This window comes from Brassica rapa, chromosome A04, assembly GCF_000309985.2.
Source record: "Brassica rapa cultivar Chiifu-401-42 chromosome A04, CAAS_Brap_v3.01, whole genome shotgun sequence".
In the NCBI taxonomy this organism is placed as follows: domain Eukaryota; kingdom Viridiplantae; phylum Streptophyta; class Magnoliopsida; order Brassicales; family Brassicaceae; genus Brassica; species Brassica rapa.
The window spans coordinates 62,200-78,060 of NC_024798.2; the positions used below are offsets into that span (position 1 = coordinate 62,200).

Genomic DNA, 15,861 nt, shown 5'->3' on the forward strand with positions numbered 1-15,861 from the left:
TATATTTTCAAGTATTTAAACCAATTTAAAAGTATAATTCTTGATGTTTTATATACGTTAAATCTAAATATAATTAAATATATAAGTATCCGAATACTTCGGTTCGGACCAGATTTGGATCTCTAAATAACAAAACTTTGAATAATTTGAATATTTAATCAATTTATGTTCGGGTTTGGTACTATATTTTCGGATCGGTATCGGGTCTGTTCCTCGGATTCATTTTGCCAAACCCTAATAATTACATGAAAAACAAATATCAACATATTTTTCAAAATATACATCCGCGCAGGCGCGCAGATTAAATATTAACATATTTTTCAAAATATTTTGCTATCAATTTTGGTTCGGGTTTGGTATTACACTTTCAGATCAAGATCGGTTTCGTTCTTCAGATTTTGATTTTTTTCAAGCACTAATATTAACATAAAAAACAAGTAGCAAAATATTTTTGAAAAATACACCCGCGCGGGTGCGCGGGTTAAAATCTAGTGATTGTTTTAAAAATCTTTACTTTTTCAAACTAAAACGTTGTTAATATAAACCGGAAAAAAACAATATTAACGGCGTGGTTTATTAATTTTTATTATTTTTTTTTGGAATCAAGTGGAAGAAGTTTAAAGAGAGAGAGAGAAAGAGAGAAAAGCTTTGTTAAAGGGATCCGGCGGTCGGTCGGCGCGTGAGCGTCCGTGCCGCCGCCGGAAACCTTTTTTCTGTTAGATTAAGTTGCATGTCCTATCTCCTCTTAGTCTCCTCCGGTTTCCGTTTGTCGGAACTCTGATCAGCCATCAACCGCTCGCGGGTTTTGGTCTTGGAGTCACGACGCGGCTGCGGGAAGGATGGCGCGGTGAAGACTTCGGTAGTTGTTTCCTTTTCTCCGGCAGACGGAGGCTTTCAAAGTTCCGTCGCCGCCGGTCCTTGTCTCCGTGGCGGGGAAGCTTTTTCAGTTCCGCCGTCGTTGGCTCTAGTTCCCGGGGTGTGAAGGCGTCCACAGCCTTGCGCCGCCGGCTTCCGGTCCCTAGTACGATTAGGGTTTTATTTCGCTAGTCTTTTAATTTTGCGGTTTAGATGTGTTGTTCGGTTATGTTCTCGTCGGAGGAGAGTGAAGCTCTCCGGTGGAAAGGGTATGATGCATGCGACGGTTTTCTTTGGGTTATGCGGTTAACGGTGACGACAGATGAGATCTCGCCGCGGCGATTGATTCTCTCCGTTTTTAGAACCCAAAAGATGATGGCGGTGATGACTAGAGGAGCGATAGACGCCTGGTTTGCTCCGGTGTTCCGAAGGTTAGAGCGCCGGCGATGACGTGATTCAGTGGTGGAGAGACGATCCTGCGACACGTGTAACCTCGAAGTCGAGGATGGAAACACGCGTCCTCGCATCGAAAAGGACGTCACGCGAGGCGGACGTTTCCAAGAGTCGATGACTTTAGGGTTTCTCCAAGTTGGGCCGGATGTAATGGGCCCATTTGGATAACGAATTTTAGCCCGGGTTGGTTTTTTAGTGGGTTTTTTTGTAATATGCTTTATGGGCTTGGCCCGATTCCTTTAATATAAAAACTTATTGATGGAAAAAAAAAAAAAAAAAAAACAATATACATTCAACCGGAGTATAAAAAATTGCACAAAATTTATAGAGAAAAACGATAGCATTATAGTTATAAAAAATCAGGGGAGGTAATTCCAGATAAGTTTAGAGCTTCCTTGATTTAAACCACAACGTCCCTTCTCTCGAGATCACCTCACTCACACTCATTCTCTCTCTCTTTGGAATAAAAGAAAAAGAGAGAAAGCAACTTTTAATCCGATTTTTTTTTCAGAGAGAGACCCCATAATAATAAGAACAGAAGCAGTCAGAACTTTCAATAATTGTACCATTCTTCTCATCTCTTTCATTTCAGATATTTATCTTTTTATCTCATTTCTTTGTAATTGGATCTCCCTCCTCACTCTCTCCATGGAAGCTACTGAGTTATGATCTTTACTCTCACCTGATCTGACTGTCTTTTTAACTGAGAAGCAACAAAGCATCTCTAATGGCTGCTGATCAACTTCCATCTCCTCCAACACCAAACACATATTACTCATCTGACTTCTTCACCTCTCCAAAGTTTAGGTTTTTGGCTTCAAAGATCACTCCTTTTGACTCCATCATCAGCCCTACTTCCATCCTCGAAGCCAACCCTTCCTTCTTCTCCTCCATAAACCCTAAACCCACTTCCTATCTCGATCCAACAATCCCTAAACCCCAAAGGTTTCACCCACCCGAACCCTTTGGCCTCGCCGATCTCGTCAAAAGTAGAGACCACTCGAGCAAACCTGTCAACAAGATGGTCCTTTTCGGGTCAAAGCTCAGAGTCCAGATCCCTTGTGCAGATTTTGGAACTAAAACAGGTCCTACTAGCCAGATGAGACATCCTCATGGACAGCTCAAGCCCTGTCTCCAGACAAAGGTCTTAACCGTGAGCGAGATTGATCAGACGGAAGACTACACGTGCGTCATATCCCACGGTCCAAACCCAACCATCACACATATCTTCGACAACTCTGTTTTTGTGGAGGAGGCGACTCCTCCTTGCTCTGTTCCGTTGCCACAAGAGACCAAGAAAATGGACACTGGTTTTCTAAGCAACTGCTACACCTGCAACAAGAAACTTGACCAAAAACAGGACATCTATATATACAGGTCGGTCTATATTATATAACATACATTCCTTCTCTTTAATCAATTCCAAAACTATGGTTTAATATATGTTTTTTTTTGCAGAGGAGAGAAAGGGTTTTGCAGCAGTGAGTGCAGGTACCAGGAGATGCTTGTTGATCAAATTGAGACCTAGCACCTCCCACCCTTTTCCCCACTTCTTCTCTTTCTTTTTCTTTTTTGTTCTCTCTTCTATCATTTTGTCACAAAAATTTCACTTTATTATTGATTCCGACTCTCCTTCTTCTTCTTAGGGGTATTCCTTGTAATAATAATGCCTGCAAAATATATGAAACATATAGAGTTGTTGTCTTGTTTATAACACTTTTTTTTTGGTGTTATGGAAGTGAATTGGATTTAAAAATATCTTAAATCTTGCAGAATAAATGGTTTAGAACAAAATCAACATTCTTCACCACAACTTAAAAGGTGGAATGAATCTTTCCTTTAAATCAACATTCTTCACCAAAATCAACATTCTTCACCACAAAATCAACACTCTTAAATGGTTTTGAATCTTTGCTTTCCTTTAAATTGTGTCTTTATTGGACCCAGAAAAAAAAGTGAAAACAACAATACTAACGTTTTTCACCTCAATTTTCCAACTACTTGAACTCATTATTTATCGAGAAGTGTTTTCAAGCCAGCTATCGAACTTTTGTAATTTTGTTCCATCCTGTTAAATATTGTTCTGCGTAAACAGTACAAAACATAGAACAAAAAGAGAGAAGGGTAAAATCAATTCACTGTTTTGGTTTGCAAGCAAGGCGTCCAGTTGATTCGGTTTTTAATTACTACGCAAACAAACCGAAGCAGAACACAACAGATGTCGGGAAAGTTAAAAAGACTCGACTTTTTTTTTTTTTTGAACAACAATTAAAAAGACTCGACAAGTTTTTAAAAATATTGATGGACTTGATCATCTTTTAACAGGCCGGCCCGGGAGCCACGACCGTAACTAAGAGAACCCTGCCCCAATCTGGGCCATTTCTAGTAGACTCTCAGGTGATGGCTTAAACCTAAAAGAAAAACCAGAACGAATCTGTTTGTTAGACATGAATCTAATCTAATGGATGTGAATGTGCACCCCCAATACATTTAATATTAGAGTAGATATTCCACAATAAGATGGCCCAATTCATAAAACTATTTCGAATAACTTTTTATTGTATTGTGTTTTCAAGTTGTGTCTGTATTTTTTTTTCTATTGTATGCTTGGCAATTTATCGCAACTTTCGTGTCCATGTTTATAGTAGTAGTAACTTATAGTTATAGTCGCTTTATATATGGAGGAATATTTAACTATAGTGCGTACCTATTTGTTTCACTGACGGTGGAGTAAATGTTAAGACTTACGAGTGATGAGATAAAGGTCAGATTGATTTAAAATGTAGTATTGTGCTTTCAGATTTTCAGTTTAGTGTTTGATTATTGTTCATAACTCGCACATTAATACATAAAAACAAAAATCATACTCTATATATCATGTGTGATAATTACGTAGAAAACCATACTCTATGCATCATGTGTGATAATTACGTAAAAAACCATACTCTATGCATCATGTGTGATAATTACGTAGAAAACCATACTCTAGACATCATGTGTGAATGCTTTTAAATTTGACCCAAATATTGAATCGGACTATTTCTTGAATCACTAGATTATTAGTTTGACCATGGATAAACTATGAATCAATAACTTAATTAATTTTAATATATAACTAAATAATAGTTACTGAAAATACAAAAGAATAAATTATTTTCATATATAATCTTTTTTCACAAATTGTAAATTTGTAATAGACATATATGAGATTAATTAGTAGTTGATTATTAAATCTGTTTTTATGTAGTATAAATCCTCTCAAAATACTGATCAATTACTATCACAACTATATATATTAAAAAAACTATTTTAACTTAAAATTGTATAGCTAACTTAAAAAAATATAATTCAAACGGATTATATATTGGTATTGAACTGGTAACCGAGCCATGGGATTTAACAGGTTTTTATCATCGGGGTTTAATTTATTGTATTTTTCTTAAAATCCAAACTATGAGATTTTTCTCTTAAAAACATTGTGTAGACGGATTCAGTCTACACGACAGTCTTGGTCTAAGGCTATCTGGTTTAAAGAGTATATTCCTCGGAATTCTTTTATCTCTTGGTTGGGCCTCTTGCGTCGCTTGCCCACTATATTTCGTAGTGGTTAGTCCACCGAAGCTTCACTGAATTATTTGATGAAAATTTAAAATGATACTCATGTATCATTAAATAGAGTTGAATATATATATTAAGATAAATATAAAATGTGTTTATAAATTTTAAAACAACACTTGGCTTCAAAGAATTTATCGAAAACTCAATATTTTCGTAGGTTAACACATAGATTTTGAAAAAAATTCAAAATATAACAATACTGTTTTAATGCATATTTGCAATCCGCACTAACATATGATTAAGATCAAAAATATTTAGAACCTTTGCTGTCTTATTTTCTCTAGAGAATAGTGATTTTATATTGGTTAATCAACCAATTTAGGGTGTATTATAAAATTTTCCTAAATTAATTGATAATAAAATTAAAATGATTCCCATGTACCATGAAATAGAGTTTAATATACATTAATACAAATGTAGAATATGTTTAGAAATTTTAAAACAACACTAAAGATCATAGGCTTCAATATATAGAGCATTTACCTAAAAACTCAATATTTTACACAGAGATTTCGAGAAAAAAAATATAAAATATGAAAATACTGTTTTAATGAATAGTTGCATCATGCACTAACATATGATGAAAGTCAAAGAGGTTTGAAACCTTTGTTGTCTACGTTTCTTTAGAGAATAGCGATTTTATAGTGGTTGTTAGTCCACCAATTTAGAGAGTATTATGGAGTTTTACTAAATTAATTGATAAAAAACTTAAACAATGCCCATGTACAATGAAATATAGTCAACTATACATTAATACAAATGTGGAGTGTGTTTAGAAATTTTAAAACAACACTAAAGATCACGGAATTCAGTATATAGAGCATTTACCGAAAAATTCAATATTTTAGTATAGGTTAACACAAAGATTTTGAGGAAAATTCTAAAATATGACAATAATGTTTTAATGCATAGTTGCATCCTGCACTATCATATGATGAAGGTCAAAGAGGTTTGAAGCCTTTGTTGTCTCCGTTTATTATGAAGTTTTACTAAATTAATTGATAAAAAAATCAAACAACACTACAAGAAAAATGGGCTTTACTAGCGGACGAAAAACGTTATCTAACGATTTAACAGCGGTTTAAGGAACGATGTATCATCGTCCGTCATAGTAGGTATGACACATTAGATAACACTTTTTCGCGGTGCTATCGTTTCTTCGGAATCGATAGCGCTTTTATTTGCAATAGTAACCTATTTAATAGCGCGTCATTAATGTTATTAGTTATATTATTAACAGCGTTTTCGAGAAGTTATTTTTAATTCATATATAGCAATTAATAGTTCCTGCTATATATATTATTTTGAAATCATAGCAGCTAATATTGATGCTATTATATAGCATATTTAAATAATTTCATTTTATAATTTATATATATTTATTTTTATATAGACTCGATTTTTTTTTGTCAGACATTATATTATGAAACATAAACTTCAAAGATTCAACATTAAAACATTCTTGTCAAATATTACATAATAGCATAACAAGTTCAAAGTGTGCTGCAACTAGCATAATAGCATAACAAGTTCAAAAGCAACATATCTTTCTTACAATAAAACAAGCTTGTCATTTGGCCAAGCCACCGTGCTTCCAACTGCATCACCAATGTATTCAATTTCTGAGTTTGGCCTCCACACTCGTGCCCCATCGTACTCGGAAACCTCTACCCAAACCTTAGAAGCATTGGGACCTAAAGGGACGAAATGCACCTTCTCTGCTGGATCAGTTGAGAACACACGACCTAAAGCCACTCTGTGTCCAGAGTTATTACAGTCCAAGAGAGCGCACTTCTGTTTACCACCTTTGCTGCTACAACCACTGCTGTTACTACCACTCTACAACAAAAGACAGTAACAAAGACAATCAACACAATCATCGTTGAATCCAACAAGAATCACACTACTTTAGTTAAGTAATAAATAATATGTTTCAGAAACATACCTGAATGGAATTCTTGTTTGATTCTTTTGGTGAATCTTCATCAGGTAATAGTATCTTATCGATAGGCCATGCAATTTTCCCATGTAGGGCATCACCCATCTTGATCATTTCACGAGTAGGTCTCCAAATAAAAGCATCAGATTTCACAACCAAATCCACTCTAAGAATTGCAGCATTCGGTCCTAGCGGTACTTGGTTCACTAGTTCAACAGGATCAGTCGACAACAATACACCCTCAGCAATTAATTCTTCTTCTGATTTCCAGTAGTCAAAGATTTGAACTTTTCCAAAAGACGCATCAGTAGGCTGAATCATTAAAAAAGATAAATTTCAGTAGTCATGTATTCAATGTATATTAGGGAAGATCTTTAACAATATATAATTACCTCTGATCCGTTGATGTTACCATTGCTTGCTAAGTCAATATCATCGTCCAGGATTATCTTATAAGCTGGCCATGCAATTTTCACTCCAACCGCCTGAGCAAGCCTAGCACAAGTTGCTGTAGGTCTCCATATAGATGCTGTTTCTACTGAGACAGACTTCACTACTACAGCAGCCGCATTTGGACCCAATGGAATTCGACCAATCTTATAATAGGGTTCACTAGAGTGGTATTCTCCTTCAGCAACAACGACATCATCATTCGAAACCCAATCAAGTAGTTGGCACCTTATTCCTCCCTTGCTAATATCACTTACTTCATAGGTAGAACGATAATCGTTTTTTTTCTAACACAGAGAAAAATAAACAAGATTCTTAAAACCAGATAGCACTTAAAAGGCTATATAGTCAAAAATATATTGTAAGGAACTTACCTTTTGGCCGGCTAAGTCTTTGACCACATTTTGCAAATCTTCAATCTTGTTGATTAGTTCTGCTTGTGTATCTTGAAGCTTCTGAACATGGGAGTCTCTAGCATGTAAGAATGCCAACTTGGTTGCAGTAACCCCTCTCCCCATCCCCCTAATTCTTCCTGGTTTATCCTTTCCTAGCACCTGAGTGACAGCATCTTCACCGACATTATCTGAACTTGACCCCATTTCACTGTCAATTTTCTTAATCTTCTCCTGCATTAACATATATAACGACTGTTGTAAAGTGTCCTCATACTAACAAACTTGCAAGTGAATTTAAATCTACGAAATAAAATCATCTTACTATTGTTTCTGCAAATTCTTGACTCACAGGTCTTCCATCAGAATGCGTGTGACCAGCGACCCAAACCTTTGTTCTAGTTACCTTTCTAGGATCACTACTGTTTTTCCTCTACAATTTATATGAATTTGTTGTCAGCAATTGAAGTTATTTCTAATTCCAAAGATTCGGAAAATACAAACATACCATCTCATCTGCAAGTCGAATCATCCCTTTACGGCTAGTGGTATGAGGAATTTGTCCCTTCCTGAGTTCCCGGTATTTATCACTTTGTTCCTAAACAAGCACATTACAATTTCAATCAATTATTATTAATATACACAGACTCTCATCAATCCACATTTTATATTACCTTAAAAGCTGTGGTACATCTTCCTTTAACCCAATTGTTCCACGCAGTCGCAGATTGTATGTTGCTGGGCTTAATTATCTGTAGTTGAGCCTTGTTTTTGGTAGCTCTGACTTTCGAAGACAATCTGGATTTAGAGGCCCTCCACAAACAACCAATCTGCTTAAAAACAACATCTTTTTTCCATTCTTCTTTCAAGTTGAATCTTCCCTGTTAAAGATTTTGAAGTTAGTAAAAGGCTTACTACATTAATCAGATATGAAAGAGTTTGAATAACTTAACCTGAATTTCCTCCCACAAAGCGTCTTTTGTTTTCTCATCGAGATGTCTCCAGTCATCTAGAAGTACTGGGACATGCTCTCTCACGAGAGGACCTAGGAAAGATGAGAGTGTAACTGACCCACGACCAACATGCTCACCTAGAGCATTAAACTCCACGTCAACCTTGTCCTCTATATGCTTAGCTACTTTGCGCATTTTTGTTGGCCCTCTAGTCTTCTTGACTGTGTTATCGGACTGCTCTGTCTGTGTCTGTCTCTGTGGCTCCGACTGATTACTGAATTGTTCTTGTTGTGATGGTGGTTGTGTTTCATCGTCGTCATCTTCGTTAACATCTCTCTCTGCTTGTGTAACATCTTCAGGATCTACACCTTCATCTTCTGTCTCTGGGGTAGCATCTTCAACTCCCATATCTTCAGGTCCAGTTTCATCGACTTTTTCAGGTTCTGTTTCTTCCACTTCCTGACGATCTGTTTCTTCTTCTGAATAATAGTCTTCGTCCAGGGTCGGGATTGTAGCATTTTTCTTGGGTTTTTTCTGAACTAAAGAAACCTCAGGACTAACATCAAGACCTGCTTGGCGTTTACTGCGACGGCACTTCCCTGTAACAGCTTTGGAATTCATTGCACCAAATAACCTGAAAGAAAAACAAACTCATCATTATTCATATATTAGTTGACCCTCACAGTCATTCCTAACACAGAAACTCTCGTCATCGGATGATTGATCTCCCATATCGTCTTCAGGCTGGACTGCTAACGTTGCAGAACAAATCTCTTCTTCTGTCTCTAACTCATGATACCCTCGTGGTGGTGCTCTCATCACTACATACCAAGGAGAGCTATCTTCCTCTCTAGAATAGAACACTTGTTTAGCTTGCGCAGGCATAATGTACGGATCGTTTGCAAATGTTGACTGGTTCATATGGAGATTCACTAGTGTGAAACCGTCTTCCTCTTTAAGTCCTCTACCTTTATGAGCCCAACTGCACCTAAACAGAGGCACTTGAAACATGTGATAGTCAAGCAAAATGATCTCCTTTATCACGCCATAGTATGTTACTATATCAGCCTGTTGCCTCGAATCTTTGGCACTAGCTCTGCACATCGAAAAGGCTTCATATGCTACTCCACTGTTCTGTGTCTTCCTCTGCATATCGTCTGTATGGTATCGATAGCCATTAACTACAAATCCCTTGTAGGTGTGAGCAATATTTCTTGGTCCAAAAGCAAGCCATCTCAGCCTTTGCGAATGGTCCTTGGAGTTATTTGGTATCTGAAAAGGAAACATATCAGAACATACACATACAGAACATATACATACAGAATTATTAATACAAAAAAAAAAAATTTAATCTTACCTTCTCTTTAATCCACTGTGAAAACCTTTCTGTATGATACTTCCATAAGATGGTTTCATTTTTTGCACATCTTACATCCGAATTTTGAAGTTCTTCTAAATGCATCCTATATATTGATTAAGTTAGTGTGAGAGAAGATAAAAACACATGTACCAATCTTTGGAGTTTTAACTTACTGAACATAAGGGTCGATCACTGCAGTATTCATGAGGATATACCGGTGAGCAACATCTCTCTCTTTGTCAGTAAGACTCACTTCTGTTGCTTTATGCAGCGTTCGGCCTTCAAGAACATTCTGAGTCGTCTCAACATCTTCGTTTCTTGTCATTGCTTCTTCAACTGGAACGGATTTCTGCAGGAACTCCATACAAAATGCAAGGCATTCACCAGCCAAATAACCCTCGGCCATACAAGCTTCTGGTCTTGCAAAATTCTTGACAAAAGCTTTTAGTGTCTTCATATACCTACGAATGAAAATATAAGATATCGTCAGTACCATATACATATAGTAGCAGTGATTTCTGTTGCTAGATGCAGTGGAAGATTACCTCTCAAAGGGATACATCCACCTGAAGTGTACAGGGCCACCCAAGCGTGCTTCTCTTGCTAGATGGAGTGGAAGATGAAACATGATATCAAACAGAGATGGAGGAAAGTATCTCTCTAGCTGACACATTGTCTCCACAATTTCTTCTTCTAGTTTAATAATCTTCTCTGGATCAATGATGCGTTGACACAGTCTGTTGAAGTAATTGCATATCCGAAGAGAGTTTAATATACATCAATACAAATTTAGAATGTAGTTAGAAACTTTAAAACAACACCAAAGATCATAGGCTTCAGTATAGAGAGTATTTACCGAAAAACTCAATATTTTCGTAGGTGTTAACACATAGATTTTAAAAAAAAAATCAAAATAATGAAAATTTATAATGCATAGTTGCATCCTGAACTAACATAAAATGAAGGTCAAAGAGGTTTGAAACCTTTGTTGTCTCTCTTTCTCTAACGAATGGCGGTTTTATAGTGGTTATTCAACCAATGTTGGGAGTATTACGAAGTTTTACTAAATTATTTGAAAAAAAATAAAACGATGTCCATGTAACATGAAAGAGAGTTGAATATAAATTAATACAAATATAGAATGTGTTTATAAATTTGAAAAGAACAGTACAGATCATTGGCCCCAGTTTATAGAGTATTTACCAAAAAACTCAATATTTTCGTAGGGGTTACTTAACACATTGATTTGAGAAAAAATAAAAAATATGACAATACTGTTTTAATGCATAGTTTCATCGTGCACTAACATATAATGAAGGTCAAAGAGGTTTGGAACCTTTGTTGTCTACGTTTCTTTAGAGAATAGGGATTTTATAGTGGTTAGTCCACCAATTTAGAGAGTATTATGGCATTTTACTAAATTAATTGATAAAAAATTAAAAAGATGCCCATGTACAATGAAATAGAGTTAAATATAAATTAGTACAAATTTAGAATATGTTTAATAATTTTAAAGCAACACCAAAGATCATGGGCTTAAGTATATAGATCATTTACCGAAAAATTAATATCTTTGTAGGGATTAACTTAAAGATTTTGAGGAAAATTCTAAAATATGACAATAATGTTTTAATATATAGTTGCATCATGCACTAACATATAATGAAGGTTAAAGAGGTTTGGAACCTTTTTTGTCTCTGTTTCTCTAGAGAATAACGATTTTATTGTGGTTAGTCCACCAAATTAATCGATAAAAAATTAAAACGATACCCATGTATCATGAAAGAGAGTTTAATATACACTGATACAAATTTAGAATGTATTAAGAAACTTTAAAACAACACTAATGATCATAAGCTTTAGTATAGAGAGTATTTACCGAAAAACTCAATATTATTGTAGGTGTTAAACACATAGATTTTGAGAAAAATTCAAAATAATGACAATACAGTTATAATACATAGTTGCATCCTGAACTAACGTATGATGTAGGTCAAAGAGGTTTGGAACCTTTGTTGTCTCCTTTTCTCTAACGAATGGCGATTTTTATAGTGGTTATTCCACCAATGTTGGGAGTATTACGAAGTTTTACTAAATTATTTGAAAAAAATTAAAACGATGCCCATGTACCATAAAAGAGAGTTGAATATAAATTAATACAAATATAGAATGTGTTTATAAATTTGAAAAGAACGGTACAGATCATTGGCTCCAGTTTATATAGTATTTACCGAAAAACTCAATATTTTCGTAGAAGGTTAACACATTGGTTATGAGAAAAAATAAAAAATATGACAATACTGTTTTAATGCATAGTTTCATCGTGCACTAACATATGATGAAGGTCAAAGAGGTTTGGAACCTTTGTTGTCTACGTTTCTTTAGAGAATAGGGATTTTATAGTGGTTAGTCCTCTAATTTTGGGAGTATTATGGAGTTTTACTAAATTAATTGATAAAAAAACTAAAAATATGCCGATGTACAATGAAATAGAGTTAAGTATAAATTAATTCAAATGTAGAATGTGTTTAAAATTTTTTAAACAACACCAAAGATCATGGGATTAAGTATATAGAACATTTACCGAAAAATTCAATATTTTCGTAGGGGTTAAGTCAAAGATTTTGAGGAAAATTCAATAATACGACAATAATGTTTTAATGCATAGTTGCATCTTGCACTAACTTATGATGAAGGTCAAAGATGTTTTGAACCTTTGTTGTCATTGTTTCTCTAGAGAATAACGATTTTATAATGGTTAGTCTACCAATTTCTGGAGTATTATGAATATTTACTAAAATAATTGATATAAAATTAAAAGGATTCCCATGTACAATGAAATAGAGTTAATTATACATTAATAAACAACACTAAAGATCATGAGCTTCAATATATAGTGCATTTACCAAAAAAATCAATATTTTCGTAGGAGTTAACACAAAGATTTTGAGAAAAAATAAAAAATATGAAAAGAATGTTTTAATGCATAGTTGCATCCTGCACTAACATATCATGAAGGTCAAAGAGGTTTGGAACCCTTGTTGTCTGCGTTTCTCTTGAGAATAGCGATTTTATAGAGGTTAGTCCACCAATTTCGGTAGCATTATGAAGTTTTACTAATTGAGTTGAAATGAAATTAAAAAGATGCCCATATACAATTAAATATAGTTAAATATAAATTTATACAAATGTAGATTGTGTTTAGAAATTTTAAAATAACCCCAAAGATCATGGGCTTAAGTTTATAGAGCATTTACCGAAAACTCAATATTTTCGTAGGAGTTAACACGTAGATTTTGAAAAAAATTCAAAAATATGAAAATAATGTTTTAACGCATAGTTGCATCCTGCACTAACATATGATGAAGGTCGAAAAGGTTTGGAACCTTTGTTGTCTCCGTTTCTTTAGAGAATAGCGATTTTATAGTGGTTAGTCCACCAATTTCGGGAGTATTATGAAGTTTTACTAAATTAATTGATAAAAAATTAAAACGATGCCCATGTACCATGAAAGAGAGTTGAATATACATTAATACAAATATAGAATGTGTTTATTAATTTTAAAACAACACTACAGATCATTAGCTTCAGTATATAGAACATTTACCAAAAAACTCAATATTTTCGTAGGGGTTAACACATAGATTTTGAGAAAAATTCAAAAAAATAAAAATACTGTTTTAATGCATAATTGCATCCTGCACTAACATATGATGAAGGTCAAAATGGTTTGGAACCTTTGTTGTCTCCGCCTCTATAGAGAATAGCGATTTTAGAGTGGTTAGTCCACCAATTTCCGGAGTATTATGAAGTTTTACTAAATTAATTGATAAAAAATAACACTATACCCATGTACCATGAAAGAGAGTTTAATATATACTAATACATAGTTGCATCATGCATCATGCACTAACATAGATTTTGAGAAAAATTCAAAAATATGACAATGTTGTTTTAATTCATAGTTGCATCATGCACTAACATATGATGAAGCTCAAAGAGGTATTGAACCTTTGTTGTCTCTATTTCTCTAGAAAAATAGCAATTTTATATTGGTTATTCGACGAAATTTGGGAGTATTACGAAGTTTTACTAAATTATTGGATAAAAAAATTAAAACGATGTCCATGTACCATGAAAGAGAGTTAAATATACATTAATAAAAATATAGAATGAATTTTGAAACTTTAAAACAACACTAAAGATCATAGGCTTCAGTATAGAGAATATTTACCGAAAAACTCAATATTTTCGTAGGTGTTAACACATAGATTTTTAGAAAAATTCAAAATTATGACAATATTGTTTTAATGCATATTTGCATCCTGAAGTAACATATGATGAAGATCGAAAAGGTTTAGAACCTTTGTTGTCTCTGTTTCTGTAGAGAATACTGATTTTATAGTGGTTAGTCCACCAATTTCGGGAGTATTATGAAGTTGTACTAAAATAATTGATAAAAGATTTTAATGCATAGTTGCATCATGCACTAACATGTGATGAAGGTCAAAGATTTTAATGCATATTTTCGTAGGGGTTAAAGATTTTAATTCAAAAATATGACAATACTGTTTTAATGCATAGTTGCATCATGCACTAACATGTGATGAAGGTCAAAGAGGTTTTGATCCTTTGTTGTCTCCATTTCACTAGAGAATAGCGATTTTATAGTGGTTAGTCTACCAATTTTGGGAGTATTACGAAGTTTTACTAAATTATTTGATAAAAAAATAAAACGATGCCACGTACCATGGAAGAGAGTTGAATTTACATTAATACAAATGTAGAATGAATTTTGAAACTTTAAAACAACACTAAAGATCATAGGTTTCAGTATAGAGAATATTTACTGAAAAAGTCAATATATTCGTAGGTGCTAACACATAGATTTTGAGAAAAATCAAAATTATGAAAATATTGTTTTAATGCATAGTTTCATCCTGAACTAACATATGATGAAGGTCGAAGAGGTTTGGAACCTTTGTTGACTCTGTTTCTCTAGAAAATACCGAATTTATAGTGGTTAGTCCACCAATTTCAGAAATATTGTGAAGTTGTACTAAGTTAATTGATAAACGATTTAAACTACGCCCATGTACATTGAAATAGAGTTAGATATAAATTAATACAAATGTAAAGTGTGTTTAGAAATTTTAAAACACCAATAAAGATCATGGACTTCAGTATATAGAACATTTACCGAACAACTCAATATTTTCGTAGGGGTTAACACATAGATTTTGAGAAAATTTTAAAAATATGAAATACTGTTAATGCATAGTTTCATCCTGCACTAACATATGATGTAGGTCGAAATGGTTTGGAACTTTTGTTGTCTCTGTTTCTCTAGAGAATGGCAATTTTATAGTGGATAGTCTACCAATTTCGGGAGTATTATGAAGTTTTACCAAATTAATTGATAAAAAATTTAAACGATACTCATGTACCATGAAAGAGAGTTTATTATACATTAATACAAATTTAGAATGTATTTTGAAATTTTAAAACAACACTAAAGATATTTACCGAAAAACTCAATATTTTCATAGGGGTTAACACATAAGTTTTGAGAAAAATACAAAAATATGACAATGTTGTTTTAATGCATAGTTGCATCATGCACTAACATATGATGAAGGTCAAAGAGGTATTGAACCTTTGTTGTCTCTATTTCTCTAGAAAATAGCGATATTATATTGGTTATTCCGTGAATTTCGGGAGTATTACGAAGTTTTACCAAATTATTGGATAAAAAATTAAAACGATGCCCATGTACCATGAAAGAGAGTTGAATATACATTAATAAAAATATAGAATGAATTTTGAAAATTTAAAACAACA

At 33.9% G+C, this 15,861-nt stretch overlaps 3 protein-coding genes and 1 long non-coding RNA gene across 4 annotated transcripts; 2 read left to right on the forward strand and 2 right to left on the reverse strand.

Annotated features, from left to right (window-relative positions):
- The first annotated feature begins 1,595 nt into the window (after nucleotides 1-1,595).
- LOC103862722 (protein MARD1) lies at nucleotides 1,596-3,046 on the forward strand. The gene is made up of 2 exons (XM_009140398.3): nucleotides 1,596-2,685; nucleotides 2,767-3,046. Exons 1-2 carry the CDS (start codon nucleotides 2,036-2,038, stop codon nucleotides 2,834-2,836), a joined length of 720 nt encoding a protein of 239 aa, XP_009138646.2. The 5' UTR covers nucleotides 1,596-2,035; the 3' UTR covers nucleotides 2,837-3,046.
- A 2,369-nt stretch (nucleotides 3,047-5,415) lies between these two features.
- Nucleotides 5,416-9,338, reverse strand: LOC103862721. Its single transcript, XM_033290801.1, has 8 exons — nucleotides 8,661-9,338; nucleotides 8,382-8,588; nucleotides 8,216-8,305; nucleotides 8,060-8,140; nucleotides 7,690-7,941; nucleotides 7,258-7,602; nucleotides 6,872-7,177; nucleotides 5,416-6,765 (listed from the first exon to the last, which is right to left on the reverse strand). The coding sequence occupies exons 1-8, from the start codon at nucleotides 9,279-9,281 to the stop codon at nucleotides 6,478-6,480; spliced, it is 2,190 nt and encodes a 729-aa protein (XP_033146692.1). The 5' UTR covers nucleotides 9,282-9,338; the 3' UTR covers nucleotides 5,416-6,477.
- On the reverse strand, nucleotides 9,271-10,875 carry LOC108871580. Its single transcript, XM_018658163.2, has 4 exons — nucleotides 10,566-10,875; nucleotides 10,194-10,481; nucleotides 10,018-10,123; nucleotides 9,271-9,932 (listed from the first exon to the last, which is right to left on the reverse strand). The coding sequence occupies exons 1-4, from the start codon at nucleotides 10,691-10,693 to the stop codon at nucleotides 9,318-9,320; spliced, it is 1,137 nt and encodes a 378-aa protein (XP_018513679.2). The 5' UTR covers nucleotides 10,694-10,875; the 3' UTR covers nucleotides 9,271-9,317.
- A 2,585-nt stretch (nucleotides 10,876-13,460) lies between these two features.
- Nucleotides 13,461-15,541, forward strand: LOC117133788. The gene is made up of 2 exons (XR_004457813.1): nucleotides 13,461-13,739; nucleotides 14,633-15,541. It is a non-coding gene; the product is annotated as an uncharacterized LOC117133788 (long non-coding RNA).
- Nucleotides 15,542-15,861: the final 320 nt, after the last annotated feature.

What these genes read in the sequence shown, in the direction of transcription:
- LOC103862722 (XM_009140398.3), top strand. Translation starts at nt 2,036, where the DNA reads ATGGCTGCTGATCAACTTCCATCTCCTCCAACACCAAACACATATTAC. An exon ending in CAGGACATCTATATATACAG is followed by an intron (nt 2,686 to 2,766) that starts GTCGGTCTATAT and finishes TTTTTTTTGCAG; the next exon opens with AGGAGAGAAAGGGTTTTGCA.
- LOC103862721 (XM_033290801.1), bottom strand. Translation starts at nt 9,281, where the DNA reads ATGAATTCCAAAGCTGTTACAGGGAAGTGCCGTCGCAGTAAACGCCAA. An exon ending in TTCGACTTGCAGATGAGATG is followed by an intron (nt 8,141 to 8,215) that starts GTATGTTTGTAT and finishes TATAAATTGTAG; the next exon opens with AGGAAAAACAGTAGTGATCC. An exon ending in AAGACTTAGCCGGCCAAAAG is followed by an intron (nt 7,603 to 7,689) that starts GTAAGTTCCTTA and finishes TCTCTGTGTTAG; the next exon opens with AAAAAAAACGATTATCGTTC.
- LOC108871580 (XM_018658163.2), bottom strand. Translation starts at nt 10,693, where the DNA reads ATGTGTCAGCTAGAGAGATACTTTCCTCCATCTCTGTTTGATATCATG. An exon ending in TGGATGTATCCCTTTGAGAG is followed by an intron (nt 10,482 to 10,565) that starts GTAATCTTCCAC and finishes TTTCATTCGTAG; the next exon opens with GTATATGAAGACACTAAAAG. An exon ending in CACAGTGGATTAAAGAGAAG is followed by an intron (nt 9,933 to 10,017) that starts GTAAGATTAAAT and finishes TTTCCTTTTCAG; the next exon opens with ATACCAAATAACTCCAAGGA.